This window comes from Megascapheus bottae, chromosome 2, assembly GCF_031878675.1.
Source record: "Megascapheus bottae isolate mThoBot1 chromosome 2, mThoBot2.hap1, whole genome shotgun sequence".
Lineage (NCBI taxonomy): Eukaryota > Metazoa > Chordata > Mammalia > Rodentia > Geomyidae > Megascapheus > Megascapheus bottae.
In genome coordinates, this window is record NC_143510.1 from 96,783,907 (window position 1) to 96,807,019 (window position 23,113).

The following is a 23,113-nucleotide window of genomic DNA, read 5'->3' on the forward strand; positions in this document are numbered from 1 at the left end:
TTTTAATTAGGTGACAAACTGATTTTAAAATCTCAGGAGTACAATGGACATGTCATTGAATACATCGGCTATGTCATTGAGGTGAGAAGACATCCTCCTAAAAACTGAAGGTCAGGCTGACCTTCACCTGCCTTCAGGCAAGGAGTTCCTTGAGTTTTGTCTGTCTGTATATTGGGACATTTCAGTGTAAAATGAATGAATCACTGAATCATTTTTATATCTAAAGGGATGTAAAAGTACCTAAATAAATCCTATAATTTCAACCATGTCAGTTACATGTGAGAGTCATGATGTTCGCATGTAGTCAGCTTTGGGCACTCTGGAAGTGCCAGCAGGAAGGAAGGACCCACACGTGTGCAGCTGTCATTCTGAGGACAGGGAAGTCTTGTGGCTTAGTTCTTCTCAGTGCTTTAGATCACTGTGTAAAGTCTGTAAGTCTCAGCATTTCCACTGTTTGTACACTAAGCACAGGCTCATAAGTAGTGATGGAAACTATGTGGAAATTATACATGTGTGCGTCAGAGAAGATGCATTACTTAGCAAAGTTAAAAAGGAAAATTCTAGAGCATTCATCCTGAGAGTAAGGAGATCTAATAGGGATTCAAAGAAGGGAGAGCATCACACCTTTGTCTTTGCTCCACTTTGCAGCCTAGTACTGGTTTATGCTGACTTAGTTATCAGAATGCAGTGTTTTCTGAGACCAAACCTGGCCTGGCAGGGCTGCAGGGATTTTGTAGTTACAGTGCAACCTGTGTGGCTAAATGCCAAGCTGCAAGTCATGTGCAGTCCTCATCCCTTCAGCTTAGTGAGGATTGGAAGCAACTGGGACAGAAGACAGTGGATAGTTTCTGATGTTGGTGACAAGAGGAAGACTGCAGGTAATGGTGGGGGGAGGGGCTCTTTTGCCTTGAAAGAATTTTGGTAGGTAAAAAGGCACAGAACATTGCTTCAAAGGGCATAAAAGACTTTAGCAGAACATGAGCTGGCACCTTCAGAGCTGTACTTCCTCAACTCCACCAGGGCAGTCACATGATTCAGGTCTTGCTTGTGATATCATAAAGCTGCACTGACCAATGAAATCAAAGGGTATTATTGTATGGATTTTTTGTGCCAGTCCTGGAACATGAACTGAGGGACTAAGCACTGACCTTGGGCCTTCTCAAGGCTAGAGCGCTACCACTTGAGCCACAGAACCACTTCTGACAATGGCAAAAGTAGAAGGCCTAGTCTCAGAGGGGTATGTTTCCACCTGCTTCAGACCAAAGGTAACATAGCTACCTTGCTGGAGCTTTGGTGTCAAATGCTGATGTTGTGATCACCCTCAGAGGCTCTCCATCTTCTGCCCTGGCAGCTGGCAGACCGTCTGGAGTGTCTTTGTACTCCTTCACTAGCCATGCAGCACCCTAATACAATTTTACCATTTTATCTGAATCTAACCAGCAACTTGAATGAGAAAAGTAGCTGAAGAGCTATCTACCATCAAGTGTCTCTTCTTGCAAGGCCTCTACCGTGCTGAGCAGGAGGATACCTTTTCTCTCCTGTTTTATGTCTCCACTTAAAAGGGAGTTCAGACGTGGAGAGCCAGGAAAGATACACTTTTTGCGTGAGAGTGTCAGCATGCATACTTCCTTTTACACTTAACCTTGTAGAGGACTGTTCCTATGCGCACATTTTCTTCATCCCACTCCTAGGCCACATTCAGAGTCTTGTCAGTACCTGTCTGCACATCCTGTGCCTTGGCCTCTCTTCCCAGGGATTCCTTCAGGGCTGCATCGATTGTGACCATGGCCTACATGAAGTAGTTGAAGCTACCAGTGTGTGCCATGTTGAGAAAAGAGGTAAAGGACCATGATATGCAAACATAAGTAGGAAAGGACAGAGGCCCAGTCTGTTGATCTGTTGATGATGAGGCCAGCTCTTCTGCCAGGGAAGGTCTTCCACTCGGCTGCAGAAGCTGCCTCATACTCCCAGAAAATCACCCTGTGTTTATCCATGCTGGCAGTCTCCTGAGTACTCAACCTGTGAATAGTGATATGGTGATGTGATTGCAGAGCAGCTGCTCTGTGCCCTGTATCAGAAGGGTTAGTTTGCCTCACTAACTCCATAGCCCACATTGGCTGGTGACCAGACAGTTCATGATGGTAGTCGTAGTTACTGTGCCAAGAGGGAAACCCTGGGTGCCAAAGAACTCAAATTAGGCACTGGCACTGGTGACTCACACCTGTCTTCCTGGATACTTGTGAGGCTGAAAGTGAGAGGATTACATTTCAAGGCCAGCCTTGGCAAAAAAAATGTCCCACGACCTCAACAGTAGCTGTGCATGGTGGCATGTACCTTAGATACAGAAGGATTGAGGAAGAGAAGTCTGCAAGATCCTAGATCTCAGTGGAAGAAGCTAGAGCATGATGACATGTGCTTATTATCCCTGCTAAAGCAGGAAGTCTACTATAGGTCAGCCATAGTCTAGGCAGGAAGAGAAGTCCTATTTCAAAGTAATGCAAAGAAAGGGCTGGAGAAGAGGCTGTGAAAGAGTGCCTACCTAACAAGTATCAATCCCTGACTTGAGACCCTCGTACTGAAGGGGAAAAAAGGAGCATTACAGAGCGAAGCAAGAGGCTCTGCCACTTCTCCTCCACCCCCAGGTGTAACAGACAGCTGACTTGATACAGTATTGAGACACCATGGACCTTCAGTTGCCTCCCCATTAAGTTTTTAACTATTTATTTATTTATTTATTTATTTATTTATTTATTTATTTTTGCCAGTCCTGGCCTTGAGCTCAGGGCCTGAGCACTGTCCTTGGACTTTCTCAAGGCTAGAGCTCTACCACTTGAGCCTCAGCACCACTTCTGGCTTTTTTTCTATGTATGTGGTACCGAGGAATTGAAGCCAGGTCTTCATGCATGCTAGGCAAGCACTTTAACCACTAGGCCAAACTCCCGGCCCTAAGTTTTTAACTTTAAATTGAACTTCTGGACCAAGCATGGCCATACTTCCAAGCAGTAGAGACAGTCCAGAGTGAGTTTCTTGATCCCTGGCAAGTTTTGCCTTCCTTTGGGAGCCAGTTTTGGAACTTAGGAGAAAGAAGTACTATCTACTGCCAGCTGGACACATACAAAGTTCTCTGCCTTCCCACATGTGTGCTGGGGGCATTGTCCTGCTTGTTGCCCTCCCCATCTCTTTTCCTTTACTTCTCGTGCTTGAAGTGAGCCTTTAAAGCTTATCTGCTGCCTTATGTTTTCCCATTATCTTACTTTCTATGCAAGCTTTTGAGATATTTGCTTATGTCCGTCTGTGATGCCCTTGACACCATAAACGGATGATGAGGGTTCTCTGTGTGCCACTCTCACTTGTGATGGCTTTTTGCTAAGTATGCTTAGTGATCTTTAGCTATAGATTGACTTACATTTCTCCTAGTCTCTGAGAAACCCAGAGACTTCTGCCTGGTGACATTTCTGGTAAGTGGTGGTAGCAGTGTCTTCCAAGAATACGAAGGCACTGTCCAGGATCCATTTTAGCCATTTGACATTGTGCGTAAACCTCCTCTCCACACTGACTCTGCTAGTGTCTGTCCTGGCTCTCAGGAAGCCTGCTCCTTGCCAATCAGAATACTCCTTACTTTCCTGAGAAGGTCTAGGTTACTTTCACAGCTTCTTCCCATATTCCCCCAGAAGATTTCTTTCTTTCCTGTTGTCCATGAAAGAATAGGCGGAATTGTTTTATCTAGGTCTAGTTTTATTTAGGTCCCTATAACATTAGGAAAGGAAGTTTTGTAATGACATTTTGTGGAAGCTTATCTCATATATTAAATAAGTTGGTGCCAGTCTTTCATGATTGTATAATTTAATGATAGCAACTTGGATTAAATAATTTTGAATTATTCAGATTGAATTTTCAAGTAAGATTTTAGCTTAAATGTATAAAAATCCATTTTCATGAATTTATTGTAAAACAAGTTTTTATGATGGATTTCTGGATTTAGTTATAAGATTGTTCCAAGAAGTTAAGTCTAATGTGTGGACATTGAATTCCTTGTTTTTCAGATTCATGAAGAAGATGTTACTCTTAAACTTAATCCAAAATTTGAACAAACATACAACTTTGAACCTATGGATGTGGAGTTTACATATAATAGGTGAGGCTTTAGTGAGTCCATGCAAATGTTTCCTCATCACTGTTGGATGGTCTGCCCTTGAGTACATTTGAGGTCTCCATAGTAATACAGGAGCTGGGTTCCAGGAACCTTCTGTGTATGTTCATTCAGAGAAAGGTATTGCCACGTATACAAAGGTGCTTGTATTTCTCTGCTAATTCCTGTGTGTGTGCACGAGTCTGGAGCTTGAACTCAGGGTCTTGTGCTCTTACTTGGCTATTACATTCAAGCTCTACCAGTTGAACCATGCTTCCACTTTTCCTTTTTAGCTAATTAATTAGAGATAATACTCGGGGACTCATCTGCCTGAGTTGACTACTTTTGAGTCTTGATCCTCAGATCTCAGCTTCCTGAGTAGCTAGCATTATAAGCCACTGGTACCTAGCTATTCATTCATGTGTGAATCTTACCACCTCATGCCTGTGCTCACTGGCAGCACTAGTCCTTCAGGTCTTTTGTCTTATTTATTTGCCTCACAAGTGCTATAAACTATCATCCACTTGATCTTCCCCTTCATCTAGTGAACCCCCAACCATTAACTGGGATCTTTTGTTGGTTTTGACCTGGCCAGGTTCCAACTATGTAGCCCAGGCTGATCTTATGATGTTAAAAGCTTAATCTTCATACTCAAGCTGCTGAATAGCTTGGCTTTACAGGAGTGCGCCCTTACTTGGTTTTTTTTTGTTGTTTTGTTTTGTTTTGTTTTTTGTTCCAGTCCTGGGGCTTAACCAGGGTCTGGATACTGTTACTGTACTTCTTTTTACTGAAGGCTAGTGGTCTGTCATTTGAGTCACAGCTCCACTTTCTATTTTTTTTTGGAAATTCATTGGAGATCAATTGAATCTCGTGGACTTTCTTGTGTTGGCTTTGAACCACAAGTCACAGAATCTCAGCCTCCTGAGTAGCTAGGATTACAGGCATAAACCACCAGCACCTAGCATCTTCTTTAAAAGAAGATACACGCAGGAAGGATAATATGTTCTTTGTAGGTACATGCAGAAAGAATGTGTTCTTTGGTTTTAATCATTCTGACATTTCTAAAAGAATTGACTGAAACACTGGCTCATGACTATCATCCCAGCTACTTGAGAGGTAGATATCTAGAATGTTGTTTGGGTCCAGCCCAGGAAATAAGCTCATGATACCCTATCTCAACTCAAAAACAAAACCCAGCACTAATGGCCCATGCCTATAATCTCAGGAGGCTGAGCTCACAGGATTAGGGTTCCAAGCCAGCCTGAGTAGGAAAGTCTTAGCCTCCGGAGTAGCTAGGATTACATGAATAAGCCACTTGCACTCAGCTGTTCATTTGTTTTACATTACTTGATTTGACTCTTCTCACCAACAAACCACCAAAAAAGCCAGAAGTGGAGTTATGGCTCAGGTGGCGCAGAGGAGGCCTTGAGCAAAAAGCTCAGGGCTAGCTCTCAGGCCCTGAATGTAAGCCCCAGGACCAGTACACCCCCACCACCCCCCCAAAAAAGGCTGGACATGTCTTTCATTTCGGCGCATGCATTCTGGGGCTTGAACTCAGAATCTGGGCACTATCCCCAAACTTTAGTGCTAATGCTCTACCACTTGAGTCACAGCTTCACTTCTGGCTTTTTGGAAGTCCATTGTAGATAAAAGGCCTTATGGACTTTCTTGCCCAGACTGCTTTGAACCACAGTCCTCAGATCTCAGCCTCGTAAGTAACTAAGGATTAGAGATGTGAGCCACTAGCACTTGGATTGTGGAGAGCCTTTAAACTATATATTTTTTTTTGTTTCAATTAGGAACCATAGGTTATCGATTTATTCTTGAGTCAGCTTTGATAGTATGTGTCTTTTAGGAATTAAGCATTTTATCTAAGTTGTCTAATTTCTTTGTGTATTACAGTATTTCTCTATTACCCTTTCAATATCGGTATAATATATAGTGATTTTATCTTTCTAATTCCTAATGTTGATGGTTTGTGTCTTTTAACAGTTTGGCTAGAAATCTTATCATTTTAACAATGTTAACAAAGACTCAAATTCCAGCTTCAGTGCATTCTCTGTTTCACTGATTTTGCTCTGATATCCTGAGGTAATTAGATTTTTCTTCAGCCTATTAATACAAACTCAAACTGTCTTTGCTACCATTCTACGCCATATGACACATAACTAAACTAGAACCACAATGACAGTACTGTCTTCATGATCTGATCTACCTCTTCCAGGCCCCACCTCCTAAATGACCTCATGGGCAATTATGTTTCCACATGCCCTACGTTCAGTCACTTGCACTGCAAAAAAAAAAAGGTTTTGAAGAGCGTTCATACCATAGTATACGTGTGATCAAATTTCTGCAACTTTTATTAGTTTGAAGCATTCTAAACTTAAGGTTAGTTACTTTGTCTTTTTTTTCTATCAGGACCACAAGCAGGCGGTGTCACTTCGCACTTGAACAAGTTATCCACTTAGGTGTAAAAGGTAGTATTTTATAGAATAGTACTACTATCTTTCTAGAGTATTGCTTTAGGCTTTGTGTAAAATGTTGTGCAAAAATAAAATTTCAGTCATATATTGAAAGTAAAACTATATGATATTTTTCCAATAGGGAAAAATAAAACACTTTTTATGGGCCAGGAGTTTAGCCTAGTGGTAGAGTGCTTGCCTAGAATGCACGAAGACCTGAATTCAATTCCTCAGTACCACATACATAGAAAAAAAAACCCAGAAGTGGTGCTGCGGCTCAAGTGGTAGAGCTCTAGCCTTGAGAAAGTCCAAGGACAGCGCTCAGGCCCTGAGCTCAAGCCCAGGACTGGCAAACAAACAAACAAAAAACACTTTTAGCCATATAATGAGTGATTGTTGTCCTTAATGTACTATGTTATCTCTCATCTCTTTTGCTGTCCCTTGGTTATCCCATATTGTTACAATATTTTACCTTGTTATCTGATATATTGAATATATGCTTATTTGGTTATTTGAAATTGAATAGGGAAGGGGGGGAAAACAAGATGAGGGGCGGGGGTGAGGGGAGGGAAATGGGGACCAAGATATGAGAAAGGGTATCAATGTTTGTGAAGTAATGCACCTTCTATCTGGTGACTATAATGTAACCCTTCTATTAATTACAATAAAGTTATATGAAAAAATACTTTTTACTACTATAAGATAAAAATAGCATGCCTAGCCATGCATGGTTGCTTACACATGTAATCCTAGCTACTCAGGAGGCTGAGATCTGAGGATCGTGGTTCAAAGCCAACCAAGGCACTAAAGACCGTAAGACTCTTCAATTAATCACTAGAAAACAGAGAGTGGTGCTGTAGCTCAAGTAGTAGAGTGCTAGCCTTGAGCTGAAGAACTCAGGGACAGCACCCAGGCCCAGAGTTCAAGCCCCATGACCTACAAAAAAAAAATAGTATGCTTAAATAATTGAAAACAAATGCATTGAACTGTGCTTTGGATTCCTTTGTCTTCACAGAAAAGTAAATGACTTGTTGCAAAGAATATGAAGTTTTATAATAATGCTAAATTTATACAGTATAAAGAAAGTTCAAAAGGAATAGAGTAGAATACAAATTAATCAGCCGTAAACATTAAAGTTGTTTCCCTTCACATTGAGTTTTTCAGTAATGCCTGTACCTTATCTTTTCCTCTTTTGAAGTATTGTTTCCAGAAGAAGTTATTTTACAGTCTCCTCAAGTGACAGGAAGTTGGAGCCATGCACAGGATAGCAAAGGTGATGGACAGTCCTCCCCCAAGGTAGCGCTTTGTGTGTTCAAACGCATCACCTGCGGATGTGTCAGCCCTCACCTGGTCGAAATGTGGTTTATAAATAAGCCCAAATCACAGCTAAAACTAAAGTAGTTATAAAATAAGATTTAGTATAAGTTTATGTACATCTAAGATGCTGCCACGTATTTAGCTAGGGGAAAAAGTGACATACAAGTGTGTGTGCTGTTTTTATTTTTAAATCACATGTTATGTACACTCAGATGTATTCATATATTTGTAGGGCATGCAAAATGTCTAGAAAAGTCACATGCTGGTGGCCCATTCCTGCAGTCCTCAATACTTAAGTGGTGGATATTGGGAAGATCATGGTTCAAGGCAAGCCGGGCAAAAAATTTTCATGATCTCATTGCAACAAAAAGCTAAGTGAGGGTTGGGAGTTTGGCCTAGTGGTAGAGTACTTGCCTAGCATGCACAAAGACCTGAATTTGATTCCCCAGTACCACATACACAGAAAAAGCCAGAAATGGTGCTGTGGCTCAAGTGGTAGAGCTCTAGCCTTGGGAAAACCCAAGGACAGTGCTCAGGCCCTGAGCTCAAGCCCAGGACTGAAAAAAATAAAAATAAAAAGCTAAGTGAGGCTGGCCAGTGGCTCACGCCTATAATCCTACCTACTCAGGAAGGTGAGATCTGAGGATCAAGGTTCAAAGCCAGTCTGGACACAAAAGGACCTGAGACTCTTCAATTAACCTCTAGAAAAGGGAAGTGGGGCTTAGCTCAAGGATAGAGTGGTAGCCTTGAGCTGAAGAGCTCAGGGACAGCGCCCAGGCTGAGTTCAAGCCCCATGATCTACAAAAAAAAAAAACCTAAGTGAGGAACCAGGAATTTGGCTTAGTAGTAGAGTGCCTGCTTAGCATGCACAAAGACACAGGTTCAATTCCTTGGTGCCATATATATATAGAAAAAGCCAGAAGTGGCACTGAGGTTCAAGTGGTAGAGCCCTAGCCTTAAGAAAGCACAAGGACAGGGGGCCAGGAGTTTGGCCTAGTGGTAGAGTGCTCACCTAGCATGCATGAAGCCGTAGGTTTGATTCCTCAGTACTGGATACACAGAAAAATCCAGAAGTGGTTTTGTGGATCAAGTGGCAGGGCACTAGCCTTGAGCAAAATGTATACAAGGACAGTGCCCAGGCCCTGAGGTCAAGCCCTAGGACTGGTAAAAAAAAAAAAAAAGCTAAATGAGAGTTTGGCCTAATGGTAGAGTGCTTGCCTAGCATGCACGAAGATCCAGGTTTAATTCCTTGGTTCTAAATACATAGAAAAAAGCTAGAAGTGGTTCTGTGGCTCAAGTGGAAGAGCTCTAGGCTTGAGGAAGCACAAGAACAGTGCTCAGGCCCTGAGTTTAAACTCCAGGACTGGCAAAAAAAAAAAAAAAAGCTAAGTGAGGTGTGGTGGCATATTCCTCTCATTTTGGGTAAGATGGAAAGCATAAACAGGATTACAGTCCAAGCATGGCCAGGAAAAATGCAAGACCTCATTTCAAAAATAATAATTCAGATGCAAGCTGTTCATGTAATCCTTGCTTGCTCAGGAGACTGAGATCTGAAGATTACAGTTCAAAGCCAGCAGGGCAGGCAAGACCATGAGAATTTTATCTCCAATTAACCAGCAAAAAGCCAAAAGTGGGGTTGTAGCTCAAGTGGTAGAGCACTGGCCTTGAGCAAAAAAAAAAAAAACCTCAGGGTTAGTACCCAGGCCCTGAGTTCAAGCCCCAGGATGAGTGGACTGGCTCACACATACCCAAGCACACATATACATACATAGACACATACCAGAGCAAAAAGAGACTGGAGACATGGCTCAAGTGATAGAATACCTCTCTGGTAAACAATGCTCTGAATTTCAGACCCAGTATTACCTTCCCTTCCCCAAACAGATGTTTGACTTATGAAATTGTCTCATTAATATATTACCTATCTTTAAACTGGAATGTATGAAAATTGTAATTATTCTGTAGTTTAACTTTCTAAAATGTTGTAAAATATTCACAATTTTTTTTTGCCATTCTTGGGTTTGAAATCAGGGCCTGGGCATTGTCCCTGAGCTTCTTTTGTGCAATGCAAGCACTCTACCACTTGAGTCATAGCACCACTGCTGGATTTTTCTGATTATGTGGTACTGTAGAATGGAACCGAGGGCTTCATGCACGTTAGGCAAGCATTCTACCATGAAGCCACATTCCTAGCCTGTTTAAATGATTATATAAATTAATATCTCTGTGTTGTACCGATGAGCTCATATGCATGTATTTTTCTAATTTATAAAATCATATGCACACATGTACTTTTTCTATTTTTTATTTTTGTTGGTGTTTGCTTGTTTTCTTGTGGTTGCAGCTTCAACTTGGGGCCTGGGTACTATGTTTGAATTGTTTATGCTCAGGGCTAGCACTCTTAACCACTTGAGGCACAGTTCTATGTCTATCTCTTGAGTTAATTGGAGATAAGAGTCTCTCAGACTTTTCCTGCCTAAACTGGCTTTGAACTGTGATCCTCAGTTCTCAGCATCCTGAGTAGCTAGGATTACAGGCATGAGCCACCAGTACCCAGTAGCCAGCCATTCATATGCTTATTAATAACTTAAATACTAAAAATTAGGAAAGAAACGGAGCTAAGGCTGTAGCTCAATGGTAGTGTACTTTCCTAGCATTCACAGGCCTTTGGTTCTATCCCCAGCACCCACTAAGCTAATAAATTACCCACATGGAGAAAACTTAATTAATTGGGAATAATCTCAAAAGTAACATGGTGATGGCATTAGCAGACAAAGACATTAAAACAACTACTTTAACTATAATAGTCAAGAAAGTAGAAGACATGAACACATGAAGTGGAGATAGGAAAGACACAGAGTATCTCGAGGGTGGATGACAATGTCCATATGGGAAGATTTGAGAGGACAGGAGGGATTGGGAAAGACGGGGAGGAGGAACACTGGCAGGGGTGATGCTGATCAACATGCACTCAAGATGCACACAAACTGACCTTGGTGGAGTGTTGGTTTTTCATGACCAGCTTGTCATGTTACGTGCTTCAGCTGCTCATGCTGTACTGCCTGTCAGCTATACTCAGCAGTTCCTTTGTCGCACAAGTGGAGATCAAGTTGCATAGCTGCCTGGAGTAAAATGTTTTTAATGTTTGATGTAGTGATTTTACAAGACTGATCCTATGAAAGCAGTTGATTACATGAAGCTTTTATTGAAAGCTGTTACTGAATTCATTGTAATAGATAACTTAGAAGAGCAGTTTCATTTGGTCTTGGGCAAATTACATTTGTATTATGCAAACCTACAAAATCACTTTGTGTATAAACCTTAATCACAATTGACCGGCAATGTTGGCTCCTCACAGCTGCACAAAGCACCAAGTCTCGGAGATGCTGCCCTGGGGGTGTTCTTGGGGTCCTCGGGAGAGGTCTTTCCAAGGCCATCTAGCAGAGCAAGGGTCTTCATAATGCTTTCAGTCTTCCGTGTGCAGTCCAGCCTTGGTAGAGGAAGAGGCCATATTAGTCAAATAAAAGTTAACCCTTTGTCTCAAGTTCATCACCATAAAATGTAGTTTATTTTTTAAATAATTGTTAGAAAGATATACTTTCTGTCAGCTCTTATTGGGCATTCTGTAGTTTTATTATATTTGAAATGGAAGGACCTATAACCTAGCTAAAGAATTGGTAGCAGAAGGATGTCTGTTCTTCCAACTCAGCTTATATGCACAAAGCTGTGTGTTTTAGCCACTTTCTGCATGGTTATTTCTAGGACAAGAAACCCATGAAGGACCAAACAAAACACACAAGGAAGGAAAGGCCTGTGGATATCATAGACCTCCCGGGGATGGTGGCTTCTGCTGCAGAGACTGTTGAGTTGGGTATGTGTGTCCCAGGGGCTAAGAGATGAGAAACAGAAATTTCATGCTTAGCAGTAAGGGCCTTGAAAAGCATGTCCTGGGTGAGGGGTTGTAGTCTCTAACAGATGTATTTTAAAGCCTGGGATTTATCCTGCCTAGAAACTTTACGTTTGAATGCTTTAGAAAAGCTGTTAGGTTGTGGGTGATTCTTGCTGTGTAACACTTTTTTGTTGTTTTGGTTTGGTTTTGGTTTTTTATTTTGGGGGTTTTTTGTTTGTTTTTGCCAGTCCTGGGGCTTGCACTCTGGGCCTGGGCACTGTCTCTAAACTTCTTTTGCTCAAGGCTAGCACTCTGCCACTTGAGCCACAAACGCCACTTTGGCTTTTTCTGTGTATGTGGTACTGAGGAATGGAACCCAGAACTTCATGAATGCTAGGCAAGCACTCTACCACTGGGCCACGCTCCCAGCCCTGTGTAAAGCTTTTAGGACGCCATGTAGTTTGTTTCTGTGTTTAAGATCTGGTCTTAAAATGTTGCAGGGTGGTCTGAAATGGATGGGGCCAAACCACCCTATCATTTCGGCCTCCCAAGTTACCTAGGACCACAGGCACACATAACTACCACAGGCATATATCACTGCGCCTAACTTAGACTTTTTTTTAAAGTCCTGTCTAATGTTTCAGGTGATTAGATCCTTTTCCTTCTAGAAAGCTCATTAATTTCCTAACTCTGCCTCACAGAACACCAACAGATGCTTGTAGGAATGCACTGTGCTTAGGTTTCCTCCATGGTCAGTAGCAATGGCTCTTTGTATTTGAGCTTTTAAGACATCTGTGCTTTGATTCCTAATCAAGCATGTGTCCTGTACATAGTTGTACAAAGTTTTCTGGCACCTTAACTAAATTGCCTGTCTATTTGAAAACAGTGGATGAAATTCAGATCCCTAAAGCAAAAGATAAGGAATTCTTCAATCCTGTGCTAAATGAAAATCAGAAGCTAGCAGTTAGGAGAATTCTGAGCGGCGACTGTCGTCCACTCCCATATATTCTTTTTGGACCTCCTGGAACCGGGAAGACTGTGACAATCATTGAGGCTGTTTTGCAGGTAAGGACAGCAGCATTGTCTGTGGTGACTCTGCTGTGTTCATGTGTCTGTATATCCAGAAATGGTTTAACCTCTAGAATCAGTCCTAAGAGGTTAAGAAAATCTATTCTCATAATATTAAGTCTGTGAATTTTAGGATCTTAAAAAGTTATTTCAAGGCTGGGAATGTGGCTTAGTGGTAGAACACTTGCCTAGCATACATGAAGCCCTGGATTCCATTCCTCAGTACCACCTACGCAGAAAAACCCAGAAGTGCTGCTGTGGCTCACGTGGTAGTGCCACTAGCCTTGCGCACAGACAGGCTCAGGGACAGAGCCTAGACCCTGAGTTTCAAGCTGGGTGCTGGTGGCTCATGCCTGCAATCCTAGCTACTTAGGAGGCTGAGATCTGAGGATCATAGTTTAAAGCCAGGAAAGTTCATGAAACTCTTATCTCCAATTAACCAGAAAGCTGCAAGTAAAGCTATGGCTCAAAGTGGTAGAGCACTACCCTTGAACAAAAGAGCCCAGGGAAAGCACTTAGGCCCTAAGTTCAGGCCCCACAACCAACAAAGAGAGGGGAAGGAGGAGCAAGCAAGAAGGGGACGGGAGGAGCAGAGAGAGAAAGAGGGAAGGAGAGAGACATAGTCATAGCTTAGGGTCATGGAGAGTGCTGACGGCCTTACCACTTAGTCATATGTTAGCACTGGCCAATGAAGAGCCACTTGAGATGCTGTGGGCATGTTACAGGGATGCTCAAGAATTAAATTTAAACTGGGGCCAGGAGCACAGCCTACTGGTAGCGTGCTTGCCTAGCATGCATGAAGTCCTGGGTTCTATTCCTTGGTACCACATACATAGAAAAAGCCAGAAATGGTGCTGTGGCTCAAGTGCTAGAGCTCTAGCCTTGAGAAAGCCCAAGGACAGTGCTCAGGCTCTGAGCTCAAGCCCCAAGACTGGCAGAAAAAAATCTAAACCTACATCTGAGTCTCTCTAAATGCACCTGATTTTGTTAGGCATCAGACACAGGTTTCCACTTTTCATAGTTGATAGTTATGATCCTTGATATCTTGTTTCTTGGATAAAGGTACATTATGCTCTGCCAGACAGTCGGATTTTGGTCTGTGCCCCCTCTAATAGTGCCGCTGACCTAGTGTGTTTGCGGCTTCACGAGAGCAAGGTGCTAAAGCCAGCTGCCATGGTCCGTGTGAATGCCACCTGCAGATTTGAGGAGGTGAGCCATGTCTTTGGGAAGAAATGTCAAGTGTGTCAGTGTGGGCAGAGGGGAGGAGGGGGGTGGACACCCAGTGGTCACAGAGTTGTGAAAGAAAAATTACTCTGACAAAACCACTCTTATTGCAGCTATACCCTATTTCTAAATTATTAGTTTTTATTGTGGGCATAGTTTATTTGGTTAAATCCTCATATTTCTCTTTTATCTGTCCCCAAATACATACATACATTAGTTCTGTGTTGTCTGGTTACAAGTTATCTCTCCAGGGAAATTACATTTTTCTGGTTTGCTTATGAATGAAATACTGTTTTCAAAAACAAGCCAAGCTGGGTATGGTGGCTCACACCTGTAATCCTAGCTACTGAGCAGTCTTGAGATCTGAGGATCAAGGTTCAAAGCCAGCCTGGGCACAAGGACCTAAGACTCTTATCTCCAATTAATCTCTAGAAAATGGGAAGTGGAACTTGGCTCAAGGGTAGGACAGTAGCCTTGAGCTAAAGAGCTCAGGGACATCGCCCAGGCCCAGTTCAAGCCCCATGACCCACCAAAAAAAAAAAAAAGCCAAGGGCTAGATACAGTGACACATGCCCATAACCTCAGGATGTGGAGCAGAGGTAGGAGAGTTGTGATCCAAATCCAACCCAGGGAAAAAAACAAAAGACCAAAGCAAAAGAGGGAGTGATATTGTCAAACAAGAATTGTACTCAGGAGCTAGATGCCAAAGGATCATGCCTCTAATACTAGCTACTCAGGAGGCTCAGCTCTGAGGATCAGGGTTCAAAACCAGCCCAAGCAGGAAAGTCATTGAGACTCCTATCTACCAGGTAACCACTAGAAAAATGGAAGTGGTGCTGTGGCTCAATCTTTTTTTTTTTAATTGTCAGGATAAAGTATAGAGGGGTTACAGTCACATTCATCAGGTAGTAGGGGCATTACTTCTCACACATTGATACCTCATGCTTTTGTCCCCGGCTCATTCCCCCCAACCCCCTCCTAATCAATTTGTTTTCCTTCCTTCACTTCCCTATTTCAAATAAACAAAGGTATATACAATATATGTGGCTCAGTCATGTAGAGTGTCAGAAGAGCTCCAGGCCCTGAATGAAAACAAAAAGAACTGCCTTCATTACTTTACTTACAAAATAGCAATCCCTCCATGCAACACCTCAATAACAATAAAATGATAGTTTAAAAGAATCACGAGACCACCCCTTATTAGAAATGTAATAGAGGAGTAAAATGCATGCTCAAGTAGTAGAGCGAACAAGACTTTAGGGCTCTCAAGAAAAAAAGAAAGTTGTTTTCTAATAGGAGCTGCAGATTCCGTTATGTTCATGAGTTCAGAGTCAACAAAACAGACTTGATTTGAAAACCATTAGTCTTACTAAGAAGTGTCAACAAAGGAAGATTACTTGGTTATCGTAAGACAAATAAGTCTTATTCCTCTCTGCTTTATCTTTCTGTAGAACTCAAACAAATGCTTAATCATTTGAACACAAAACTGACTGTACCTTCTTTGCCCAGACTATCATCGACGCCATCAAACCATACTGCAGAGATGGGGAGGATATCTGGAGAGCCTCTCGGTTCAGAATAATCATCACCACATGCAGCAGTGCAGGACTTTTTTACCAGATAGGAGTGAGGTAAGCACCAGGCATTTTGTGGGGGATGTAGGTCCCCCCAGGACAGGCTGTCCTTCCCTTCCTTGCTCTGTGAGGGGACTGTAGAGACAGAGTAGTAGAGGGAAGCCAGAGTTGTGAGTGACATTAATGGGCAGAGATAGCTCTCCAAAGTAACAGGATTGGTGTTAGACCTAGTGGGTGTATGGGTGATTCACCAGGAGTCTGATGTGGAAGCAGAAGCAAGCAGGTGCTGCTGGACCTGTACCCTCTGAGCTACCAGGAAGGCTCGCAGGCTTCATTCATACTTACCCTGTCCCCTCGGTGGCCTTCCAGACAAACACAGGTGCTGCCTGCAGCACTGCATCCAATCATTGCCCTAGATTCACAAGATTTTCCTAGTGATATCTAGATCACTACTTTTACCCCCTGGTACTCCCCAACTTTGACCCCTAGCATGCAGTAGGGCTTTGCCAATCAATGTGTCCAGCATCAGTTGCTAAGTAGGCTATCAGGAATTAACCGATTCAACATCTTTGTCTCTAGAGTTGGACATTTCACACACGTTTTTGTGGATGAGGCCGGGCAAGCAAGTGAGCCAGAATGTCTTATTCCTCTGGGTCTGGTTTCAGAAGTCAGTGGCCAGGTAAGACTTGTGTACTGTGTGCTGTGTGTGTGTGGCTGTGTCTACCCCCATTTATCTGCAGAAATGAACAGTCTTGGCCTTACAGTGGTCAGTGAACATATCAAGACCACCAGGAACTGGGAGTCCAGGGGTCAGACTTGGGGTCCATGTCAGGACCCCGAGGAGGTGGGAGCCCTGGTTCTTTTGTGTGTCACAACCTCAGTCCTCTGTGGCTAGAAGGAAAATTCCCTGCTCTGTTGTGATTTTTACTTCTTGCAAATAGAAGCTAAAAACTCTTGTAAGCCAGCAGCTGTAGTCCCTCGACTGGGGGAGCCCCATATGGCCAAGGGGAGAAGATACCATTTTGTGTCCTATCAGAATCTCCTCTGTCCACTTTTACTGTGTTGGCAGTGCCTCCCCAGCTCTGTGTGTGCCTGACAGACCCTTCCTCACCCTTCCACTGGTGCTTCTGACAGAAAGCATCATCCTAAATTCCACTGATTTCCCCCATGACCCAGTCCTTGAAAGCTCCTCTGACATCTGCTATATTAGCTTCTTGGCTTCTTCAGCGGACATGCCTTTCCTTAGGTCACTGGGCTTTGAGAAGCAGAGCAAAGGAGGGGCTCAAGAGGCAATGGGGATTGGTCTAGTCTCAGAATGAGACAGGGGATGATCCTCATGACATGGCTGTGTGGGGCCTGTGCCAGGAGAGGACATCAGGGGAAAGGCCGTGCGAGGCGTCAGGGCCAGGCACAGTGGGAACTTCAAGAATATAGGTTGCATAGTCAGGACTCTCGTTACTGTTAGGAGTTAACGGGAGAGAAAACTCAGGAGCAGGAAATGTGATAGATGGAAACAGATACTGACTGCTCTACCGAAGAGCTTGAGTCTCTGGCTCATTTAGTGTGTCCTCTTTTACTGCTTTATCCAAGTCACTGTCAGTTACATCTGTATCTTCCCTGGTCTCGGTCCCTTCCCTCGATTCCTACAGCCACAGTAGACAAGAGTCCAGCCTGTACAGCCCTAATCCTAACTGGTGGAGGATGCCCGCCTGTCATTCCTCTAGCTCCTCTATCTTGATAGGGACTGTGTGCTACCAACTCTCCACTAGCTAAGCTTTGTATGTATCACAGATTGTGCTGGCTGGAGACCCCATGCAGCTTGGCCCAGTCATCAAGTCCAGGCTAGCCATGGCCTATGGGCTGAACGTGTCCATGTTGGAGAGGCTGATGGCACGGCCAGCATACCTGAGAGATGAGAATGCCTTTGGTGCCTGCGGTGCATACAACCCCCTGTTGGTGAGTCTCAGGCTTCTTCGTTGTGTTTTCATATAAAACAATTGGATGTGGAGCTCTCCTAGAATAGACAGTGTCCCTCTGAGCTAGGAGCTCAGATACCTGTACTGCCTGAACTTCCCAGATGGGTTAGAGCCAAGAAGTGAGCTGTGATTCCTCATCATGGGGCCAGGCCTGTGGTCAGGCTCTGTGGGAGACTGCAGAACCTCTTGCTTTCTACCGCCCTCACTGTGCTTTGCTTAAAGGCTGGGGCCACATGGCAATAGATCCAGCACAAAGCTTGCAGTACATAAGGAGTGTGCAGAGATAGCTGTGTTCTCCAAGAGACTCAGTTCGTCAAGACTCTCTTGAGGCAAAAAGAAAGTCTTTCCTGACATTCACTGTTCTGTTGAAAATGGACCTTTGGTCCACAGTCATCTGAGGAGCTTGCTTTGGTGGCAGGCTTCAGGCTAGGGGAGAAGGCTCGCAGAAGAGGAGATGCCCCCATGAAGTGGATGTGGATATGGCCTCGGTGGCACACAGTAACTGCGGTGCTTACTACCTATGACCTGCACTTGTTCTTTCCTTGCAGGTCACAAAGCTGGTGAAGAACTACAGGTCCCACTCAGCCCTACTGGCCCTGCCCTCCCGCCTGTTCTACCACAGGGAGCTGGAAGTCTGTGCAGACCCCAAAGTAGTGACCTCTCTCTTAGGCTGGGAGAAGCTGCCTAAGAAAGGCTTCCCTCTCATCTTCCACGGGGTGAGGGTAAGTCTGCCTTGACCTGCCAAAGCACCTGTGCATCAGGTGAGACCAGGGTGAAGGGGTATTATTCTAGCTGAGTAGCTCCCCCCCGAGTGGCCATGCTTGGTTATTCTGGTGTTGCTATGTGTCCCCGTATATACTGCTGAGTTACACTGGTAGCAGGGCATTCATTCCAGGTCTGCAAGGGGCAAACAGGTGCTAGTCACCAAGAGCAAAAGCAAGAGGGCTCAACACAGAGGCTGCAGGGCAGTGTCCTTTCCACAAATGTTCAGATGAGTGCTGGATTCTGCAAAGAGATGCACGCTGGCTGAGATCCTTGAGTGATGAAACCTATATAAGTTTTCATGTAGCTTCTACATATGAGAGAAAACATGTGCCATTTGTCTTCCTGAGCTTGGATTACCTCACTTAATGTGATTTGGTTTAGGTCTATCCCTTTCCCTACAAAGGATATAATATTATTTTTTCTAATTGATGAGTAAAATTCCATGTTGTATATTCACCATGTTTTATGACATCTGTTTTCATAATTTGGCTATTGTAAATAGTGCAGCAATAAACATGGATGTGGCATACACACTCGTCTTTACCATATCCTGACTTATAATGATCTGGGTAGATACCTAAGATTGATATGGCTGGGTCATAAGAAAGTTCGGTGTTTAATTTCTTGAGGAAGCTCCACACTGCCATCCAGAGTGGTCATACTAGTTTACATTCCCACCAACAGTGCAGTAATGTTTTTTTCCCCATATCCCTGTCAGTATTTGTTGTTGTTTGAAGTTTTGATGGTAGCCAGTCTAACTGGAGTGAGATGAAATCTCTCCGTTGTTTTGATTTGCATTTGCTTTATTGCTAGGGATGTGGAGCATTTCTTCTGTTTGCCGTTTTTCCTTCTGATAAGTCTCTCTTTAGCTCCTTTGCCCATTTATTGATTGGTGTATTAGTTTTGGAAGGGGTTAATTTCTTGGGCTCCTTGTGTATTTTACAGTCACCTGATATTTGACAAGGGAGCCAAAAATATACGTTGGAAACCAAGTGTCTGTGGTTCATGGCTGTAACCCTAGTTACTCGGGAGGCTGAGAACTGGGATCACTGTTAGAAGCTAGCCCTGGTAGGAAAGTCTGTGAGATTCCTTTTTTTTTTTCTCTCCTGCCCTATGCTGGCTTTGAATAGTCATCTTCAGATCTCAACCTTCTGAGTAGCAAGGATTACAGGTGTGAGCCACCAGTACCCAGCTTGAAACTGGGTATTTTAAATGGGGCTCTCCCTGGCTGTTTCCTTCTACCGCAGTAAAAAGAACTACTTTTTTTTTGTCAGTCCCAGGGCTTGAACTCAGGGCCTGAGCACTGTCCTTGGGCTTTCTCAAGGCTAGAACTCTACCACTTGAGCCATTGCACCACTTCTGGCTTTTTCCATGTATATGGTACCAAGGAATCAAACCTGGGTCTTCGTGTATGCTAGGCAAGCACTCTACCACTAGACCAAACTCCTGGTGCCAAGAGATTCTTATCTCCAGTTAACTACCTCTAAAAACCAGAAAGTAATGCTGTGACTCAAAGTGCTAGAGTTCTAGCCTTGAGCTAAAAAAAAAAAAAAAAAAAAAAAGCACAGGGACAAGCAGGGCATGGTAGCTCATGCCTGTAATGCTAGATACTCAGGAGGCTGAGATCTGAGGATCATAATTCACAGCCAGCCCAGGTTCAAAGCCAGCCTGGGCAAAAAAGACTGTGAGACTCTTATCTCCAATTAACCACTAGAAAACACATGCATTGGAGCTGTGGCTCCAAGGTAGGGTGGTAGCCTTGAGCTGAAGAGCTCAGGGACAGTGCACAGGCCCAGACCACAAAAAAAAAAAAATCAGGGATAGCATCCAGGCCCTGAATTCAGCGCCCAGTACAGGCACACACATATACACACACACACACACACACACACACACACACACACACACACACACACACACACACACACACACACACACACACACAGAAAACAAGTATAGGGGCCAGAAGTGTGGCCTAGTGGTAGGGTACTTGCCTAGCATGCACGAAGACCGGTTTTGATTCAATTCCTTGGTGCTATATATATATACACCAGAAGTGCTACTGTGGCTCAAGTAGCAGAGTACTAACCTTGAGAAGGCCCAAGGAAAGTACCTAGGCCCTGAGTTCAAGCCCTAGAACCAGCAAAAAAAAGTGTAAAGTATTTAAAAACACATGTAGGTGGTAGAACAGAACCTAGACATTCAAGTACCTTTTTTTTTTTTGAGATTGAATTTGGATCCTTGTGCTTTTATCACTGTAAACAGCCCTTTTATTATTATTTATTTATTTGCCAGTCCTGAGGCTTGGACTCAGGGCATGAGTACTGTCCTTGGGCATTCCTCAAGGGTAGCACTCTACCACTTGAGCCACAGCACCACCTAGCCCCCCTTTTATTTTTAGGTGGTTTTCCAGAGATAGTCTTAAACTTTTGCCAGGGCCAGTTTTGGTTCGTGATCCCAGCTCCCTCATGAACATCTGGGATTATAGCTGTAGGCCACCATATCCAGTACTGTTGCGGTTGTGTTGTCGGATGGTAAGATGGAAAGCACCCTTCAGTGATTAGGACACAGAACTGGTGAAGACTTTTCAGTGTACCTGTCACTCCTGGAGGCCAGGCTCACAGACATCATGGAACTGTGGGTGGAGGACCACAGGCTCTGCAATACCTATCTATGCTGGGTCCAGAATGTTATCTGGATTTCCCGTAGTCACAATGGTCCCTTGAGGTCACCTGTGACGAAGGTCACAGAGAGTGTTGACAGTCCATATATGAATATGAGCATGTGCCAGCTCGGTCCTGGTGCTTAAGTTCAGGTACTTGAATCACTATCCCTGAGCTTTTTTTTTTCTTTTTCTTTTTTTGCCAGTGCTGGGCTTAGGCTTAGGGCCTGAGCACTGTTCTTGGGTTTTCTCAAGGCTAACACTCTACCACATGAGCCACAGCACCACTTCTGGCTTTTTTCTATGTGTGTGGTACCAAAGAATCGAACCCAGGTCTTTGTGCATGCAGGCAAGCACTCTACCACTAGGCCAAAGTCCTGGCCCTCCCTGAGCTTTTTTGATCAAGGCTAGTGCTCTACCACGTTAGCCACAGCTCCAAGGAGTTCAGTAGAAAAGAGGAGTGTGAGTACCTTAGCCAGTATTGGAACTGCTGGGCTGTGGCCAGTACTCTGGATGCTGACCACAGACAAGCTGGCTTCATGATGGGTCATACTGTCTGCTCCTACATTCCTCTCTGGGCATTGGCCACAGTGGCCTTTCATCTTCCCAAGCAAGCTTGAGCTAGCAAGCTGGGGGTCTTGTCAAGCCCAGCATTTCCTCCTTGCAGCACAGGCGACTCGACCAGATGACTGCTGACCTTCCACCTCAGCTACCAATCCACCGTCCTTCACCCTCATGGCATTTAATATGGTTCTGGTTTCCTCATTATCTAGTGAGAGCTAATCTGCTAGGTTTTAAGTTCTGTATGGGAAAGGGATTTTCCTCTTATTCATTATGTATCTCCTGTCCCTTGAGCATGGGCCCTTGGTAAACATTTTGAGCCAACACAGTTTTCTCTTCTTGTGAACTCAGGGGAATGAGGCTCGTGAAGGGAGGAGTCCATCGTGGTTCAGCCCAGCTGAGGCCGTCCAGGTCATGCGCTACTGCTGCCTCCTGGTTCGAAGCGTCTCCAGTCAAGTATCCACCAGGGACATTGGTGTCATTACGCCCTACCGGAAGCAGGTGTGCATCTTAGACCCCACTTAGTTCTTTAGGCCATTGTGGCCCTTGTGGCACTGTGAAAGGCACAGAAAGCTCATTTTCAACAGTGGGTTTTCAAAGAGGAACCATATGCTTTAGATAAGAGATCAGCAAACTGGAGCCAAGGATGGCCTCTAGCCAGCTTCTCTGCCTTTCTAGGGAGCCAGGATAGAGTCTGCTTGTTCTATTTATAAGTAGTTACGCTGTAAGTATTTATAAAAAGGACCTTGATATTTTGCCCTTTATTTAAAAAAAAAATCTTGTCAACTCCAGCTCCGAATCAGTGTTTCTCAAAAAGGTGGCATTCTTGGGGCTGGGAGTTTGGCCTAGTGGTAGAGTGCTTGCCTAGCATGCACGAAGGCCTGGGTTCGATCCTTGGTACCACAAACATTAAAAAAACAACAACAACAACAAAAAAACAGAAGTGGTGCTGAGGCTCAAGTGGTAGAGCTCTAGCCTTGAGAAAGCCCAAGGACAGTGCTCAGGCCCTGAGCTCAAGCCCAGGACTGTCACAAAAACAGGTGGCACTCTTGAGGGGGACATCCTTAGACCATGTGACCCTTCCACATAGTTGCAGGAAAGTAGCATTCTTGGCTTCATTGTGGCAGTCAGAAACTGCTGCAGATCTGAGCTGGGCGTGGAGGCCTGCCCCATGCCGGCATGAAAGGCGCGTTGTGCACACTTGCCCTGTGGTACCCCATGCACCATCGTGGGGAGGATGCTGGCCCCAGGACAGCAGGCAGAAAGGAGGCGACCGTGCTCAAGCAGGTAGTGGTGAAATGGTTCTGTGGAGGGAGTGCTGAGGAGGGTTTCAAGCCACCCAGAGCTGGCACTTCAGAGACACAGCCTTTTCTTCCTGAAGTTGGATCCCTGTGAGGGGAAGGTAAATGCTTAGTGCTTGTAGAGGAAAAGAGAAGACTGCAGAGGGCGCAGAGATGGTAATAGCTTGTCAGAGAGCCACAGCGAG

The 23,113-nt window shown here is 44.1% G+C and overlaps 1 protein-coding gene across 3 annotated transcripts in view; it reads left to right on the forward strand.

Annotated features, from left to right (window-relative positions):
• The window catches only part of Mov10l1 (Mov10 like RNA helicase 1), a 68,945-nt gene that overhangs the window by 35,938 nt on the left and 9,894 nt on the right, over positions 1-23,113 (forward strand). For all 3 annotated transcript variants that reach the window (XM_090328929.1, XM_090328930.1, XM_090328931.1), the window contains exons 12-23: positions 11-81; positions 4,044-4,135; positions 6,548-6,606; positions 7,790-7,887; positions 11,671-11,779; positions 12,684-12,862; positions 13,928-14,074; positions 15,599-15,720; positions 16,243-16,342; positions 17,455-17,619; positions 18,188-18,361; positions 21,979-22,128. In XM_090328929.1, the coding sequence (XP_090185055.1) occupies positions 11-81; positions 4,044-4,135; positions 6,548-6,606; positions 7,790-7,887; positions 11,671-11,779; positions 12,684-12,862; positions 13,928-14,074; positions 15,599-15,720; positions 16,243-16,342; positions 17,455-17,619; positions 18,188-18,361; positions 21,979-22,128 (1,466 nt within the window). The remainder of the gene's footprint in view (positions 1-10; positions 82-4,043; positions 4,136-6,547; positions 6,607-7,789; positions 7,888-11,670; positions 11,780-12,683; positions 12,863-13,927; positions 14,075-15,598; positions 15,721-16,242; positions 16,343-17,454; positions 17,620-18,187; positions 18,362-21,978; positions 22,129-23,113) is intronic.